General features: G+C 40.6%; 2 protein-coding genes across 5 annotated transcripts in view; one reads left to right on the top strand and one right to left on the bottom strand.

Moving 5' to 3' along the window:
• The window catches only part of HEXA (hexosaminidase A (alpha polypeptide)), a 25,008-nt gene extending 22,206 nt beyond the window's left edge, over positions 1-2,802 (bottom strand). Inside the window, exon 1 of the mRNA XM_004687501.2 lies at positions 2,470-2,802. Within this exon, the coding sequence (XP_004687558.1) occupies positions 2,470-2,719 (250 nt within the window). The 5' untranslated portion in view covers positions 2,720-2,802. The remainder of the gene's footprint in view (positions 1-2,469) is intronic.
• A 10-nt stretch (positions 2,803-2,812) lies between these two features.
• On the top strand, positions 2,813-18,406 carry TMEM202 (transmembrane protein 202). Of its 4 annotated transcripts, XM_004687500.2 has the most exons (5): positions 11,514-11,594; positions 11,838-12,096; positions 16,606-16,755; positions 17,390-17,521; positions 17,991-18,406. In XM_004687500.2, the coding sequence occupies exons 1-5, from the start codon at positions 11,514-11,516 to the stop codon at positions 18,170-18,172; spliced, it is 804 nt and encodes a 267-aa protein (XP_004687557.1). In that variant the 3' UTR covers positions 18,173-18,406. The 4 variants fall into 4 exon arrangements, 1 of the variants encoding a protein (XP_004687557.1); XR_001145737.1 differs by lacking the exons at positions 11,514-11,594; positions 11,838-12,096; positions 17,390-17,521 and adding exons at positions 2,813-3,155; positions 3,252-3,422 and having other exon boundaries at positions 16,606-16,730; positions 17,991-18,071; XR_001145736.1 differs by lacking the exons at positions 11,514-11,594; positions 11,838-12,096; positions 17,390-17,521 and adding an exon at positions 2,813-3,155 and having other exon boundaries at positions 16,606-16,730; positions 17,991-18,071.
• Positions 18,407-19,175: the final 769 nt, after the last annotated feature.

The raw sequence follows: 19,175 nt of genomic DNA, 5'->3' as shown, positions 1-19,175 counted from the left end.
GGCGGGTCAGGAGAGTCTGCTGCACCATGTGGGTCACCTCCACGGCTGGAGGTCAATCTTGCACTGAGGTGGCTGCAGCTAGCTTGCAGTGCTGCCTCTTAACCCATTGTGCCACCAGGATGGGCCGAATTTTTTTTTTTTAAGATTTATGATTTCTGCATATAGTACTGGGGTACAGACCAGAAGTTTAGGGGCAGTGAGAGGATTCACCAGAAACAGAGTGGGAAGCAGGACAGGCAGACTGATAAAGTACACTGCTGAGGGGAGCAGCCAGGAAGACAGGGGAGGTCTGCTGTGCCATGTGGATCACCTCCAGGGCAGGGATTGAACTCGCAACCAAGCACGGTGGCTAGCTTGCAGTGCTATGCCACCAGGAAGTGCCTATTTCCTTTTTTAATTAGGAGGTGAATTTCAGTTTATCTCCTGCCTTCTTAAAAATCAATTCCCAACAGCTGATTTCTCTTACCATATGCCTGGTCATTATCTGATCTATGCACGTTCTTTCTTCTTTAAAATCAACAAGTTTCCTCCAAAGAAGGTAAAGACAATCATCACTCTTCTCTTTCTCATCATAAAAGACTGAAATGCAGGTTTATTTTTTTTAAAGCATCAGTTGTTTGAAAATTAGGCAGTGCACCTAAGGCCACATGATTAAATAAGCAACTAATTAATATTCTTTGATCATGTTGCAGACCATGAGTCCTCCATTACATACGATCTTCAAGCTGAACAGCCAAGACAAGGGCAGCATTGATAGCTCAAGGAAATCAGACTTGAACTAGGCTCAAGTCATTGAAAGTCCAGGAAACTACATTCCAAAAAGAAGGTTATATAGGTAAAAGCAATAGGGAAGGAAGTTATTTGTATGCACATCTTTGGTAATGTTCATCCAAACCCATTTTCACTACATCTCAATGGACAAGAACCCTAACCGACAAGAACCCTAACCAATAAAGCAAATTCATTCACAAGACAGTAATAAACTGAAACAAATGTCTTTAGTTTCTTGTCTGTAAATCTCTTTAATAAGGGGCATAACCTCTTCTACTTCTATTAGCTTGATTAAACTGTAGTCCTTTTACTACAGAGTAAAAGGCTTAATTTACAAGAAAAGGAATTTTTCTAATTTATACAATAGTAGTAAACATTTTAATTATCTTCTGAGCATTTTATAATCACTGTGTCTTTCAGCTTCACATTTTCCCAACTGGACTGCAAAATTTGGGCCTAGATTTTAACCACCATAATGCCCAGCACTGGAACAGGCACATATGAGTTAGGTGGCAGGTATATTGTCTTTGCACAAGTCAGGCCTTAACTGTCCTATAATCAAAGTAAACATGTTCTTGTTCTGATAAGGCATTCTATTATCATAAAAATATGTGATCTACAATATACATAATAACAGATCTTTCATCCTTCCAGCCTACTGCATCTTACCAGTTAAGAACAATCTTCATGCTGAGACTATTTCTTTCCCTACATCGTTTCACTCTCTAATTATAAATTTATGTATCAAATGAGAACATTTTGTGAAAATTATTTAAGCACACCTGAACCATCACACAAAATATTACCATATGGCCCAACCAAATATGGCTTCCCCATAAACACATAGATTATGACCAGAAGTATACATTCCAGATTTTCAAGAAAACTCTAATTTTAAGCTTATAACATAAAATTTTACTCCTTTGTGTCACTGACTCTACTCATCCATTTGCTGTGAAATGACAATCTCAAACACAATTTTTCAGCAGTTGCCTTAAAGAAAATTGCCAGTTTCTAATTTAGTTGAAACCAATATCCAAAGCACTCCTGATACTTCATTTCAACCTCTCTTTGCCAAACTCATCACACACACCAGCCCACCTGTTTGAGTTTCAGTGTAACTGGGTATATTCACCACCTCACTTTAAGAAGTTGCTCAATACTCATTTCTTTCCCGAAGGAAAGTTTTATGACTTCTCTCACAGTTTAAACATTTTTTGAATATGCTATGTGTCCGACACTTCTATGTCACTTGCATATGTCAATACATTTCTCATGTTTTTTCTTAGCAATTTTGGGTGCCAACAGCTCTAGTCTCCTCTACACAGTCCTGGTCACAGACTAACTAGAACTAACTGTGACATCTGAACGTGGGCAGAGGGATCACCACAGATGAAAGGCATTTTCAGTAACTGAACTGTGATCCTATGGCTGGAATTTTTGGTGAAAATGTAAGCTATGGGCAGGGTTAAAATCCTGCTCCCAAACGTAAATCAATGAAGTGGTTGGCGATGGGGGTCTAAACTTGGAGGAGGCTAAGAAGACAGCGGGTAAGAGCGGCAGGAGGAAGTGCAGACTAGAGTTGTGTGAGAAGAGCTGACAAAATCTCAAAGACGGGCGTCGCAGGAGACCAGGAGGCGCTGCCCCAAGGCAGGTTTTCTGAGAAGCCTGGAACGAAGCGGGGCAGGTCTTACTCACCATGTGGGAAATGGTGCCAATTCCTGGTACCAAAGAGCAGAACTCGGTAGCGTCGGAAGGCTTCGTCAAGGACTGAGCAGCCCACCTGCGCGGCCGACTGATCGTGGTATAAGAACTGAAAGTTGTTTGGGGAAATGGTGTAGTGATAGCTGGTGGTTTGGATGTACTGGGGCCAAGGCCAGAGAGCCGTGGCTCGCCCAGTGATCGCTGCCGCCAGCAGCAGCGAAAACCAAAGCGTGGAGGTTGCCATGGCCAGCCGGTCTCCTCGCTGCCAGCCGGCTGGGCCACGTGAGACCCTGGTCAGGTGATGGACGACCACGTGACAATCGATGTGTCACGTGACTTGAGGCGGCTCTCTGACGGCCACCGCAGAGGACCAGCCCCTTACCCCTGGGCGCTTGGTGGGGGAGCTCTTGTTGCGTGCCTCAGATCCCGCGAGGCTTCGAGGTGGCTCGGGTGCAGGCGGCTCAGGGATCTAGGGGCGCGGTAATTAATGTGCCACCTCAGAAGTCAGGCCCCCGATCTGTAAGGACCCCAGATTGCGGAAGCATCAGTGGGGCAGACGAGCTGGCGAGCCGGGGAAGAAAGTTTCCCAGATTTTCCCAGACTGGGGACTCTTACTTTGAATCTCTATCGCGGAAAGAATGGCCAGGCGTGCTGGAAGGTCAACGGCGCCGCGGGTCGCTGTACGTTGTTCTGTGTGGTGGAAAGGGGAGGGAATTGGGTACTTTGCTAGTGAGAGACTTCATAAGAGCACAATGTCGTGATTTACTTTTGCTCAGGGCTGCGAACAGGATGTGTAATTCCGAGCAAGTTGGAGCCGTCCCGATTTCCTCCCTCTACGGTGGATTCTTCCCTTGTTGGTTGCTAACAAATACCCTAGTAACTGCTCCACTCTCTCCCTTCAGTCAAAACTCCACTAGAATGAATATGCCCTCGCTGCAAGTAGTAAGGTATTGCTTGAACTTTGGGGGGCAAGTATGTGATATTCAGTTGTTTTCTGTGTTCCTTTGTACCATGTTTGTTAAATGAATAAGACATCTAATTTCCACATCTATAGCTTCTTAAAAAAATTGTTTACATATCAGGAAAAAAATCACAGGCTGTGGCCATATTTTTGGTTCATAAAATAGAGACATCACTGTAGAAGCAGGAAAGAATGGCAAATTTTGCCTGAGGATGTCTTTTGAGGAAGTGACTTTTCTTTTTTTATAGATTATTTATTTATGCGTACAAAACTGGGGTACAGGCCAGAGGTGCAGTGGCTATGAGAGGATTCACCAGAGACAGAGTGGGGAGCAGAACAGGCAGACTGTGAGGGGAGCATTGGGTGGGTCAAAAGAGGTCTGCCCCACCATGTGGATCGCTTGCAGGGCAGGAATTGAATTCATACTGCAGTGTCTTTAGCTTCTTAGTGCTGTGCTTTAACCTGCTGTGCCACCAAGGAGGGGTCAGAGGAGGTGACTTTTAAGTTGACTTCCAAAGCCAACAGGCAGGAATGGATCCAAGGGGTGGGAAAAGATGGCATATTGAGCATGGGTTTGGAGGAAAAACAAAAGATTTCCCTTTCTCTTTTCTTCCTGGATGGCTTTCCCATCTCTCAACTCCTAATGCCTCCCTTAAGTCCTCACATTTTCCCATCTCCCCCCCTCTTCATCACTTTTCAGCTCTCCTTTCTGAGAGTCTGCTTTCCTCCCAGCTTATCATCACTTCCACTCCCCTATATTCTCTATTCCCCCATAACTCCTTGTTACATAAGTCTCGAAATGTCCCCAGACTTTCTAGGCCCAGACCCTCTGATTTGTGCCTGTCTGTGCCTTTGGAGATCTTACTTCATTGCTCTGTGAAATCAATATTCTTCTCATCTCCCCAGTCAGAGTATCAGCACTTAGCACAATCAAATCTGTGTTCTGAATATTTATGCCTATATCCAAGAACCCCACTGGATATGAAGCTCTAAGAGGGCCTGGACCACTTTTTACCCATTTTTGCAAACCCGTAAGATCTAATGGAATATTTTATATAGAGTTTTCCTTAAAGTTTATTGAATTGTTGCTGTTAACACTTTGTAACATGCAAAATGCAACAAGAATTGTGTCCTGTCTCTGTAGAAATCCAATGATGATGATTACATTCTGGTGGGTTTCTTGAGGGCAGCAAGTGGGTCTGCCCTTTCAGGTCTGGCTACTTAGATGTGGAGTCTTGGAGATTACCTTTCAGGTCCTATCTGAAAGTATGCTGAGGCACAGGAAGGGAATTCTATTTCCCATGTTGGAAAACAATCTTTTTCCAGGCAGAGAAATGAGAGGCTAATTGGTTTCTTCCTATTATTGCTCATTTATTATTGTGTTATTAGTTATTCACACAAGTCCTCAAAAAGATATGATTTGCCAACAACATGGTGTCATTGTAAGAGAATGGCTAATCCCAACTTCTATTACTGTCACTAAAGGAAATGTTTTCAGCCAATCCCTTCTGAAATAACTTTCTCTGTGTTGAAAATAGTTATTAGCAACAACTGCTTTTAATAGTGGCACAGTTGGAATTGGAATTACTCTATCTTCTCTTTTTTTAAAAAAAAAAATTATTTATTTATGCATGCAGAGGTAGGGTACAGGCCAGAAGTGCAGGGGTGGTGAGAGGCTTCACCAGAAACAGAGTAGAGAGCAGAACAGGCTGATTGAGAAAGTACACTGCTGAGGGGAGCAGTGGCCAGGCCAGGAAAGGTCCGCTGCCGCATGTGGGTCACCTCCCTGGCTGGAGATCAAATTCATGCTTCAGTGGCTCCCTATAGCTTCTTAGTGCTGTGCTTTAACCCATTGTACCACCAGGGAGGGCCCTGTTGCCTGCTTTTTAAAATACGGGCCATTCTTACTGGTGTGAGGTAATATCTCATTGTGGTTTTGATTTGCATATTTCCTTGGTTATAAGTGATGTTGAATATTTTTTCATGTGCCTGTATTTCCACTTTGGAGAAGTGTCTTTTTAGCTCTTCTACTTTTTGACTGCTCCTGTTATTGTGATGGCTACTCTGGACTCAGATTATCTTGGGCCACCTTTGATACTTTTAGACCATCATATCTAGAGACTGGGTGGTGGTAAATGCTAATGCTAACCACAACCAGGAATCCGAAACCTCCATAAAGAAAGCTGGAATGTTGATGAATCCTTAAACTAAACATACAAGTCCTCTACAGAAAATCTTTTAACTTTACATTATTGCCTATTGCATTTTACCTTGAAAGATTACTCTTGACATGCCTTTCCCCATTGTTCTCCTTCCTGGCTCTTCTAGATCTTATTTTCCTTTCTTGACTAATAACCATTTACAATTTACAGCCTCCAAGAACCCTAAGGCATAGATCCCTTCAGCTTTATGGCCCTTTAACATCCCACTAATTTTAACATTAGTGACACATTACTATGAAACAAATTTCTTAAATTCCAATTTTATTGATATTGGGGGAGACTTCTTAGTCCTAAGAGTGCAGTAAAAATGTCTTACTGCTCTTTGGAAAGCCTTTTGGGTATTTCTCTTGGGTTTCCTCAATTTTAGTGTTGCTTATCCTTTTTAGAATTTGTCTCCCATGTGAGTGACACAGAAAATTCCCCGAGCCCCTTTCACTTGGGAGCAAACTGGGGAGAGGATGCCAGGGTGTCCAGAGGAGGGGGACCTGGGGCATGATGTAGTCTAGGCAACAGGCATCCCTGTGGCACCAGCATAGTGATGCTTAGCTCACCCGTATAGAGTGTTCCTTAGAGATTTGAGTCAAAGGCCCCATCTATATGTATTGCTCCTGGGCCTGGAGTATCCTCTCGGCTTTCCCTCAGCGACCTGGCAAGGTTACAACCACATAAAGCAGTTGGAAGGAATTAGTGGCTCTTCAAAGATTCATACTATTTTGAATAAAGATCAAGCATCCAAAAAATTCCACATAGGCAAAATCAAGCTCTAACAAAGATGGCTTTGCTGGCAAGCCCCTGAAGATACCTTGTGTTTTTCCAACATGACCTGTGGCATGATCTGCACAGACATCTGTACAAACAGTATTTTTAGTGGTAAATAAAGAAAACTGTATTTTTGCAAAATAATTTTCTAGTTCTTGAAATGTATTACACAAATTTGTTTCTCTGTCATCCAATGATTTTTTAGTCATAGTATGTTGTATATTGTCTACTTCCCATCCTTTTTCTTCTCAAATCCCATGTGAGTGATCTTTTTATATTTACTAGGGTTGTGAAGTCTTTAGTGATCCAGAAATGGGGCTTGTCTCATCTGTGCACAGACCTTCCAAAGCTCATTGTCTCATGCTGATATAGTAGATTGTCACCGCTGATCTCTCTATGGTTTATTCCCCCAATTTATTTACACCAATCCAATTGTTTTCTCAGAAACAGAGTCTTTAGCAACTTGAGCTAGTATCATATTGAACCAGTTCAATACAAAAACAGAGCTTCAGGATTCTGGAGAGAACATAAATAAACTTTATTTATTTATAACCTCCTTTGCACAGCAGCTCCATACAGTAACTGTCAGTGTCCACGACTCTCTGTCCAGAGGCTGTGGTCAGTTACAATCCCCCCTGCCCACAGGCTCCTGGGAAGCCTCCGTAAACATGCACACACAGACCAGGGACCCAAAGTACTTTGTAAAGTAGGAAAACAGCAATATACACACAGTCACCATATATGAAGAAATGTTTACTTTGCCACTGATAGTACAGGATCGAGCAAGTTTCCAGCAGGCCAGAACATCCTACTTGATACAGGTGTTGAAGTAGACCTGAATCTACATGATGCTTGAGAGTTGCATCATTTACCCAGTCATGCTGTTCACAAAATGACCTGTTACCCCATGTTAATGACGCTGATTTCTCCATGGTAATATGGATATTTAGTGCCACTAGTGAAGGGGTGAGGAGTCACACATCCTTTCCACTAACATTAGTATTGCAGCTACTCAGGGAGGCCTGTGCCAAGGTCATATTCAAGCAAACTTGGAAAGACATTTTAAAAAACAATAATAGACAGGTTTTACTGATCGCATGGCAATTGTTCAATATAGATACATATTAGTAATACCAACACCCATCAATAATGGATAGCATCTAGTTAGTACTTACTAAGGCACTGTGTTAAGACTTTATATACATTAGCTCGTTTGTCACAAAAATTCAATGAGGCAGAAATAGTATTTATTCCAGTTTTAGAGTTGAGGAAACTGAGTTCAGAACCTAGCCACATATCATTATAACTGTTAAATGAAACGAAATCTCAATGATAGACAAAGAGTTTATTAGATTGCCAAAGTGAGGATTTGAACCTGTCTGACAGAATTTACTTTATGAAAACTGCTCCAACAATCACAAATTTGAATTTAGTTTATATAAGTAGGAACCATGAGTTATAGACATTAAAAATGTTGTTATTCTTAACAGGGGGGCTTCCGGTTCTAAGTTATTTTGACCTAAAATGACTTATTCGACCTATCCATAGGGAAAGGCAATGCTTGGTTTTAATCTCTTCTTTTCTGAAGAATGTACTGTGGAACTGCCAAAAACTGGGGACCCATTGCTTGACTCTTCTTTAACTGGCTCTTTGGTCATTAGTACAGTTTAAAAAGACTAATTTGTCCACAGGCAGCAGATTTTGCATAGCTGTTCACAGACTTCAAGCCTATGAATATGACTTTGCTCTCTTTTCTGTTAGAGCAGAGAAATACCAGCTATAAAGTGTTGCCCAGGACAGTTTACAGTTTGTTTATATAACTAAGTGTAATATTATAATTTATTTTATATCACTCAGGTAACCAAGTTTATTTCTCATATATATTTGGTCTTCATTCACATTTCTTGGCTCCAGCTCCCAAATGCCTTGGAATGTTCTAAGTGTTATGAATGATAACGGTGACTATTGTTATGTTGTGTTAATGAGGCCTGGTTGCTAAGACACCCAATCTGTCACTAAAGGATTAGAACCTCCAGCCCTATTCTCAGACCTCTAGGGAGGAGAAGAGGGGCTAGAGATTAGAGTTCAATAGCCAATGGTCATTGGTTTAGTCAACCTTGCCTAAGGAAGGAAGCCTCTATAAAAACCCAAGAAGAAGTGTTCTGGAGAGTTTCCAGGCTGAGAAATCAGACCACTTGCATGTGCTATATTGCAGTGTCCCAAGATCCAAAAAGACACTCGCTCCATTGTTTGGAGGCTCACCCTGTTTTTCTTCATCTGGTTATTGATTCTTATCCTTTAATAACTTGGTGATCTAATGCACAAACAGGTTTCCTGAGTTCTGTGAGCTGCTCTAAAATTAATAGAACCTGTGAAAGGAGGTCTAGGGAACCTCTGACTTATGGCTGGATGATCATGTATAATAACCTGGGTTTACAACCAGCATTTGAATTTAAAGGTGGTCTTTTTTTTATTGTAAATATGCATACTTTCTGTGACCTTTAACCAAATTGTAGTTGTCATGTTAAAGGACCACCATCTGGGTTCAAACAAATTTAAATTTGAATCCTCCTTAACACCACTTACTAGCTGTTTGACACAGTGCATTTTGACCTAATGTATTTTTTCTGAGTAGAAAGTTATAGATTGATTTTTAACAACACTTTATAGCTGGTATTTCTTTAAATATTTTGCATCAAATTTAATGAGAAGTCATCTGTCCTTCTTACAACTTTACTTTCTATGTCATCAGTCTTTGTGTTTCAATTTTTTTAAAAAGTAAGGGAAAAGTAAAACCAAAGTTTCTACCACCATACATTACATCTGTTTAACCCTTTCTACTATTTCCCACCCTTTTTAAACCCTGATACCTTCAGTTCATTTATCAGTGTCCACTAGTTTATTTATCTTTAATTTGTCCCCTTAGTCTTTTTTTTTTATATTTTATTTATGCATACAGAAATGGGGTACAAGCCAGAGGTTCAGGGTGGTGAGAGGATTCATCAGAGACAGAGTGGGGAGCAGAACAGGCAGATGTGTTGAAATACACTGCTGAGGGGAGCAGTGAAGCTAGACAGGAGAGGTCTGCCATACCACTTGGGGAACAGGGGCGGAGAAACTTGCCTTGAAGTGGCTGCAGCTAGCTTGCAGTTCTGTGTCCTTACCCATTGCCCACCAGGGAGAGCCATCCACTAGTTTGCTTTTATTTTGCTTTTTGACAGTTCACCTGCTTTGTCTCCTTATATTACCCACGGATGTGAAGTCATCCATTATTTGTGTTTCTGGCTAACTTCTTTTTGCATAGTGCTCTCAAGTTTCTCCTGGTTTGCTACAAATGTCAATATTCCATCTTTTATAACTGACTAGGATATTATTTTCTCTCTGTATGTATCCCTATCTAATTTTCTATCACCAAACACTTAATTTTCTTCCATATCTTAGCTATTGAATTAACACCAACAAGAATATTAGCCTATGGAATCTAATGCTTCTTTGGGTAGATAATGTCAGAATTGAGTTGAATTCTTGGAACTTTGTGGATGCCTAAGAATTGCATATTGGTGTAGAAAAGCTGTCACACACTCTTCTGTGGAAATTGGACTCAGGATACTGATACCCTAAAACAGTAAATGTCAGAACCATAATACAATGCAGATCTCCCTGTTTCTAGTGCTCTAGTCATACATCTTTCATGCTATGTAAGTCATTGCTGCAGATGGAAAAAGTTTTTCTGATACTCACACCAGTCAGGATAGGGTATTGCAACTATTGAAGTATTACAATAAAACTACAAGACACTGCATAAAAGACTATGATCTAGATTTTGTCTATAGCTGCAACTCTCAACACTTAGATTTTATTTTTATTCCCAATGGAGCTTCCTAATAGAAAGAACATCATATTGTTTGCGGCTGCCTGCCCTGAAACATCAGTTCATTCTCTGCCTCAGATGTCCTTCCACCTTGATTACCAGGCAAATTCCTTTAAAATACAGCCAATACATCACCTCTTATAGCAAAGCTCCCCTAATATGCCTCTGACAATGTTAACCATTCTATCCTTGATATAACTCTATATTTCATATAAAAACAAATTGCTAATTGCTTCATATAAAAATGAATTGCTTACTCATTCATTCAACATTGCTATTCTTTCCAGGCACTATGCTAAGTATAGAGAGACAGAACCAAATAGTACTTTTACAGAAGAAGAGCTATGTGCTAAAACAAGGACATAACCTTACTACTGCCATTTGTTCCTACCAGCTGAAATGGAGAATAGATTTCAACAGGTTGAGATGAGTGGTGAGAGGGTGGACTAAAAGAAAACTGCTATAGGGCATTATGAGTCAGCCTAAATTTAGGAAACAAAGTTTATTTGAGAAAAACCAGAGCTGGTAATGTAGACATTAATTTGAATCAACTTTCACACTGTGGAATAGTGTGGATTAATTTTGATGCCTATGGGGAGAGAAATTAGGACCAGTTTGAGAGAATAGTTTGAAAAGGAGACTTTAAGTCTCAGAACAAACTGTGCTATCAGTAGAGCCCAGGAAATGTTGATCTCACATCTGCATAGATCGCACTTCTGAATATCTTGTATCTGAATACCCAACTGGTAGCCCCCAGAGCCAAGGATACTGGCATTTTCATGAGTGGTTCCCATTAGCCATGACAGTGGTAGGGGCTGAGCACCCTCAAATGGCTTCATAAGTAGAGAAGATTATCTACATAATCTTAAATTATAACCATAAACTATTGAGTCCTAGTTTCATCTGAGTTACACTTTTCTATTAGAGAATTGTGTCGTGTTCATCTGTGTGTTTCAGGATCCAGCACAAATAAATTGACACATAGCAACAGCTGACAAGATATTTACAGATTTAATTTAACTGGCAAGTCTCAGAGAAGGGAGGGTGGGGTTATCACTCATACACATTCATGGTTAAAATGTGAGATTTCTTCCTGATTGGACCAGACCTGGAAGATGAAATAGAAACGGAATCTGTGCCACAGGTTCCGGTCTCTTTTGATTCTGCCAGCCTGTGTAAGGAGGGGCTGAGACAAATTCCGTGACAGTTAGAACTGACTGCCAAGATGGAGAAGAAGGAACAATTAGTCATGACCTTCTACAATCCTGATGTTCCCAAATATAAGGAGTACCGGCAATACCAAAGGGTGAGGAGGCCCCTAATTGTAGGTCAGTTGGGAGGAAGAGGACTCGCTTAAGGGTGGGCCTAGACAGTGTCCCAAAGAAAAAGAAAAGAGTATCCTGAATATTTTGGGGTTCTGTTTTTATAAAAGTTTGGGAAAGATAGGCAGAAATCAAACTTACACGGGGACTCAGGGTAGAAAGAGTAGGAGACCCTAGGAATGAGGGGTTATCTCTTTGGGTAGGCAATATTTCCCTCATCCTTGTAGCCTACCCTCCCAACTAAAGGTCTTCAGAGTGACTCGATGACACACCAGAGGCAGAAACAGCTTGTGGAGGAGACACAAATCTACATCCGAATGTTCTGTGGCAGCCTCTGTGGTTTTAGCCTCCTAATGCAGATCTGTGCATCTCCAATGGACTGGGTGAAGTTCCTGGTGACCAAGAATGGCCTTGAGCTCTTTGCAGGACTCTGGATCACATGCAACCATGAAGAACTGTGCTGGGGCTACACAACCAAGCCACCTTGTGAGTGCCACTAAGTTAAAGGCCCCATAGTTTCAGAGCTTTCTGCCACACTGACCCTTCATCTTTCTTTCTCCAAGATATTTTGGTCTTCACCTCTCCGAGTCCAAGAAGGATGGTAATCAAATTAAATATAGCCACCTTTTTCTTTGGTGTCCTCAGTGTACCCTTTCTCCTTCCTACTCAAGTTGTTTCCTCTCCCAAATTATCAGTTGATCCTCTGTGGACTATTTGGGAAGAATTCTTATCGTTTATTAGTTATCATACGGTGTTGCTGGTATTCTGCTGAGGCTTGTAGTATTCGAAGTGATAGAGCATAGCTGTCAAGATAATTCTACTAGGCAGATTTCGCAGTCTCCCCTCCAGGGTGCTGGGTCTCCACCTGGGGTCTTTTGAAATTCCAAACTATCTCCTCTGGGTACTTCTTCTGAGTCTGTGAAATCTTATCTTGGCCTTATATGCCTGGAAGGGAAGCACTAGCTTCAATGTGGAGGGTTAGATTTGGCTTTCTTAGTAAAATGAGGGTTGTCAAAATCAACATATGCTCCCGGTTCCCACCAATTCAACCTAGCTCCTTCACAGTTAAAAGGGCTATATACTTGGGAACACTGCCTCCCTCTCCTGGCTTTGACTTTTACTGGAGGACTGAGGGTGTGGTGAGGGAAGCCCTACCACCAGGTTTCCTTGAATCAGCTGAGTGTCAGGTGCTCAGCTTGAATGTGGCTTCTTCTCCTCTCTGCTGCTTTCTTCTTGGTCCTCTTGGCTTCCCTTCAAGGTGTCCATAGCTGCAGAAGAGAAGAGCATTAATATTAACCAAACTATTTTTTGTAGGTGTGGTCAGGCTTTTCACACTCCCCTTCTCACTTTCTAATACTTTCAGGCAAAGTTTTACTTTCATAACAGTTGAAGGAAATCCCGCCCACCAATTGCAAGTTACCAAAAGGCAAGTGTTTACAAGTTCATGGAGAAATGCCAATGCTTTCTGGTTGGGTTGTGTCCCTCGGGCCTTGGTGGTGTTCACATCCCACCTGATGGTACTCTGAAGGACAACATCACTGACTTGGATGATTTGGACAACATCAGCAAAGAGCTTACCAAGTTTTTGAAATGATTTGGATTTCTTCCTTTCCAAATTGAAAGTGGCAAGCCCTCTCTTCTCAGTCGGTAAACTGAGGCTTGCCTTGCTATTCTTGAAACCTAAATCCACAATGAAACATTCTTAAGAAAAGCTCTAGATGTGTTTTCTCACCTGTAATTTTTGTGGGTGTATCATGAGCACTCTTCTCTGTCCGGACCAAGGTTTCTTACTGACATGTACAAAAAAAGCCTTTTGTAACTTCAGTCCCAAGAGTTTTGGAAACTTTAATGAGTAAGTCTCTGTAAAAACTGTGGTTTAAAAGCTGAAATCAATTTTGGTCTTATGGGTGATAGAGGTTTGAATTCAGCTTCCAGACCTTAGCTTTGTTGTATAAATTTTAATAACTATGAAGTTATCCAAATGCATTGTTTTAGAATATGAAGTTAAATACTAGATTGGTTAGATAACTTGTTGTGTAAGCTTATTAGTAATCTACTTTATTACTCTGAGGGTTCAGACTCTTATGTGCCTAAATCTTTAGCTGTACCTGTGGATTTATGCATAACTTGATTTATGTTGCTTTCAGGAGATGAGGTGCTAACAGAGAAGGCAGGAAGAAAAAGCATGAAGGTGAAATCTTCCTTTCACAATAGAAGGAAAGACAGAACTGTAACCCATTTGGACGGGCTATCTTAGATAGTGTTCTAGTGTTCTTTTGTGTTTTAAATATCAGAACCTACTCCAGCTAGCATAAGCTAAAGAGTGAACTTATTTATAAGGATTCAGACTATCATGGACTCCCAAGGGCAGGAAGTTTGTTGGACTTTAGGAGATTACAAGAGGCTGGGATCTCGAATGAAGAAAATGAAGCTTGGTATCTCTAGAGTTGCTTTGTCATTTTACCTATGTTTATGCTTTGCTTTATGTATACAGCTCTATTTTTTCCTGTTTATTACTATATAAGGGCCCAAAAAGTGATATCTTCACCTAACTTTATATTTGTGGTTTGCACAAGCAAAAAAGAAATTAGCACTAGTCAGTCCCAAATCCAAATTTCCAAGCATAAGAATCAAGCCTGTCCAACAAGGGTCAGATTTCCATCTTTGGTCCTATTAGCTGTCATAAGAAGGACCAGAAGGAAGCTTTCAAGGCTATGAACAGGGCTAAATACCATAAAGTGGTCTATCACACTGGGCTATGCAGCTGACGGTTCTGGTTGACTATATTTACTGCTAGTTCTGGAAGACTCAATCTCCAGAAAATGTGTTGCTCTTAGGTCATCATGGTTTTTTGTTTATTTTTTTAAAGATTTATTTATTTATGCATACTAGAACTGGGGTATAGACCAGAAATGTGGGGGCAGGGGTTGAGAGGATTCACCAGAGACAGAGTGGGGAGCAGGACAGGCAGATCTACTGAAATACACTGCAGAGGGGAGCAGCGGGAGAGGTAGGAGAGGTCTGCTGCTCCATGGCTGGGGAATGAACTCATGCTACAGTGGCTGTGGATAGCTTCATAATGCTGTGCTTAACTTCTTGTACCACCAGGGAGGCCCAACCATTATGTTTTAATATAGTTAACCTGTATCTACAGATCGACTTACCTCTGTGGGTGTTTTCTCTTGATGGAAATAATAATTACTGATTATGTTCCAGAGAACAAAGTAAAACTTAGGAGTCAGACCTTAGCCTGGGATAAACTTGGCACTTCTCCCTGTGTTACTTGGAAACTGGACTTAGATTCTCAGGCATGGAAATGCTTAGAGGCTTTCCAGTGGTGAGGATGCAGTATCCCTTGCTACACTGAGGCAGGGAAGACAGGAAATTGAAGATATTGTTGGATCAGTGGTACTTCATAAAACCTGCTCCCACTTGCAATTGTACATTACTCTATTTCTTAATCTTCAGTGAAATATTGCTGGTAAAGTCAAAGGAAGAACCTATTCCATGTCAGGAACATGGAAACAAAAGGTAAAGTTTCTCATGGCAACTCTTCTCTCTTACCAGCATGCACCTGCAGTGGCAAGTCAAAGACAGCAGAGACCTGAAGCCAAGAGTTGCGGGGAGAAAGAGCACTATGGCCCTCAATAAGGGTAGTGGAGTAAAAAAGCTTCAACAGAGTTCTCCTTAGACAAAAGGAGGGCCTTAACAGGGCCTTGAACGACTCTGAAAAAGAGATTTTGAAAGAGAGATTTTGTGGTGTTAAATTCTTACAACCCTGTAAACTGAGGCTTGAAGTCATTATAGTGTAGAACTTAAATGTGATTTCATTTTGTAGTCATAGGCTGAAAAGGCCTGCACATGCCGCATACGTTTGAAAGAGAAGAGACAGAAACAAACTTCAATCCCAATAATGGGTAAATCATTAAAGAAGGTCTTTAACATATTATTTTATAGTCATCTTTAAGAAAAAAAATCACGTGAAATTCAACATCATGTTCATAATATACAAAGAATAGGAAAATACTAAAATAAATAAAAGATTAATAATGGTTACCTCTGAGTAGTGGGGCTGTGGCTAATTTTCTTCCTGTTGCTTCAATGTTTGTAGTCTTTTCAGAGCTTCCATTGAACATCTATTATTGTTAGAATTAAGAGCAAGAAAAAATTTTAATCTGTGCAATCATGATAGAATCATGAATTTTAATCTGTACAATCATGATAGAAACTCTTTCTAACTTTTTTTTTTTAAGATTTATTTACTTATGCATACAAGAACTGGAGTACAGACCAGAGATGTGGGGGGTGAGAGGATTCACCAGAAACAGAGTGGGGAGCAGAACAGTCAGATCTACCAAGATATATGGCTAAGGGAGAGCCTGGGTAAGACAGGAGAGGTCAGCTGCACCATGTGGATCAGCATCATGGCTGAGGTTCGAACTCTTGCCTAAGTGGCTGTGGGTAGCTTCATAGTGCTGTGTATTAGCCTCTTGTGCCACCAGGGAGGTCCCTACTCTTTTTATAATTAAATTTATTTATATTTTTTTTCTTACATCATTGTTCATTTCTGTACAGTTTTTTGATTTCTCCCCTCAGGTGTAGCATTCATAGTTCTCCCACCACCACAGCATCAGGGACCCATCACCATAGTTTCTTGTGTTCTTCCCTTCTCTATTTTGATTCCCCTCCCTCCTTTTCCCCTGTTCTTACAGCCATACCTCTAATATAAATGTTTGATATCAAAGATATGTGCTAATGCACCCAGAACTGTTTGTATGTTATCTTTAGTTTAATAATGAGTGTTTTATTTTCATAGTAAAGAAATTCCCAAGTATTAATGAAGTGTGCCTTGGATACCACATACCAAACACTGCTTCATCTTCTTGTGTGCTCACTCATGTTTCTAAGACTACCTAATTTTTTATTTCCTGATTTTCTTAAAGGTAGGTCACCTAGTGGATGAACTAATCTTTCCTTTCTCCCTCTCTTTGCCAGATTACATCCAATATTCCAGAGCCTTCTTCATCATCTCTGTCATCACCATACTTATCTGCCTAGGATGGCTCTTCAATTCTTGCCTCCCTAGACGAGGAAACATGACATCCAACTTGGATTTGAAGGTATCCATGCTCAGCTTCATCTCAGGTACAGACCTATACTAGCATGGTAATACCATGGTAACTGTCAAGGGAACACAGTTTCTCTGTGGGGCTTTCATCCTCTTTTACTTACACTTTTTTGCTTCTTCAGTATTGCATCAATCTACCAGTACCTGTCCTATCTTATATAAAGAACACTTTATTTTTTAAAAGATTGTTTATTTATGCATACAAGAGCTGGGGTACAGGACAGAGGTGGGGGTGATGGTGGTGAGAGGATTTACCAGAGACAGAGTGGAGAGCTGAACAGGCAGGCAGACTGAAATACACTGCTAAGGGGAGCAGCGGATGAGACAAGAGGGGTCTGCTGTGCCATGTGGGTCACCCCCCCGCCCCTCCGCTGGGGATCAAACTTGTGCTTCCGTGGCTGCGAATATCTTCATAGTGCTGAGACTTAACCCCTTGTACCACCAGGGAGGCCCTAAAGCACACTTTAACTGGCTTATTCCAGGGAAGAAGTAGATGCCCCTTTCTCTCTCTTGACTTGGTCAATCCCCAAGATTCGATCCTTTTGATCCTTTCCATATATGCATTATCTGGAAACCAGAGAAGAGTTGGGGATGGCGGTCAAGACAGATTGAAGGCACTAATAAGTTATGACATCTTTTCTTTTGGTCTAGCTATCTCCTTGCTCTTCTGCCTCATCCTATTTCTGGCACAAGTTCAGTGGCATACTAGGGATATTATGGAGTCAGATCTCTTATGGACCTATTATCTTAATTGGTGGAGTGATTTCTTATACACCTTTGCTGGTGAGTCAGTTCCCTATGTTATGCATAAAGGATGGAAGGAGAAATCACTTTTTGAAAGGGAGGTATAATCTGGGGGATATAAAACTACTGCTTCTTTCTACTTTGAACATTTATGCATTGACACACAGTGCACTATGGTGAAGAAAACATGGACTTTAGAGCCTAAAAACCTAGAATTAGTTATACCACTAACTGAGACATGAATAGTGGAGTAACCTGCCCAAGATCAAGTAGAAAGGAGAAGCCACCATTTGATTTTAGGAATTTTAGGCATTGTCCTAAGCACATGAGAAATACTATAGTGCAATGGGAGCACACAAGGATAATGTAATTCTCTTGGGGGAAAGGAGGGTTGGCTTCATTGAAAAGAGGATTGTTGAACTGAGTGTTTAACAGATGAGTAAGAATTTTAAAAGTCAAAAGATCATCTGTCTGTTGAAACTTACCTCATGTTCTTCTTTTCTTCTAGGGGTTGTCTCCTTCCTCAACTTCCTAAGAGCCAGATCTCTTCCTCTTGATCAAAATGTCGCTGTGACTCCCATGGAGAAGTCAAGGCTGGGGATTGGTCCAGTGACTGATGCACAACCTGAAGTCAAAGAAGAAACAAACACTGAAACAGAATCTTCAAGTGAGGGAGAGTCACAACAATAAAACACACCTGTAATGGCAATAGGAAAACCCCACTGTTGCTTCTCTTAGAAAAAGACAGAGAAGCTAGTTAAGTTGGGGATGACTGTGCAGATTCTGGGAGACTCTCTTAATATCATGTCCTCATTACTGAAGAACTCAGTATTAAAGTTGATGAAATGTCCTTTGTGTACCCTGTATGAAAATATGTATGTTAGTCATAAAATATCAAAAATTCACTTAAGAAAAAATATTTTCTAAATGAAAACACCAGCATTTAGGGTCACAGATAAAGGAAACTAGTAATTGTTGTGGGGTGTATATCACTGAACTCTTTGGGCATTAGGGATTTTGTGGAGCAAATGGTCCATGAAGAAAAATGTTATTTAATTCTGTTTGAAATTTTCTTTATTATGTGTAGTCTTGGGTATAATCAGAACAAAAGGAACATGACAATGTTGTTGAATATTAATTGGAGGTTATTATTAGAAGTGGATTTAACACATGGAGCTAATAGCTACCATTCAAAGGAGTTCAGAAAGGCATGTATTCTGAGGGTTCCATGAGGTAGGATAATTTTCTTCCTATGAGAATTGATAATTTAAAATCTTAAAGTAGGTTCTAAACCCACTGCTTCACCCTTGACTGGGAGATATCTTGACCAAGTAAGTATTCACAAACTCTCTAAGCAAAACTTGTGAACATTTTTCTGTGAAGAGGGTCGGATGCCATAAGTTTCATGATGGATTTGTGACTCTTCTTATGCCTTCAGCATCAATTACATTTTGTTGAGCCAAATGGTGGACAAAGGATTTTTTTCAAATTAAGTATATATGTAGGACCAAGTTAAAAGACTATTCATATTGTTCTTTTTATTTTAAATCAAGTTCATATTAGTTTACAATTCTCTATAGGTTTCATGATTACATTTTCTTGCCATGCCCCCACTAAATGTTTCATTGTCATCCACCCACACACACACGCACACACACACACACACACACACACACAATGGAACATTATTCAG

The sequence above is a fragment of the Condylura cristata genome, unplaced genomic scaffold, assembly GCF_000260355.1.
Source record: "Condylura cristata isolate star-nosed mole 26May11 unplaced genomic scaffold, ConCri1.0 scaffold00023, whole genome shotgun sequence".
Lineage (NCBI taxonomy): Eukaryota > Metazoa > Chordata > Mammalia > Eulipotyphla > Talpidae > Condylura > Condylura cristata.
This window is presented reverse-complemented; position numbering and strand designations above follow the sequence as displayed.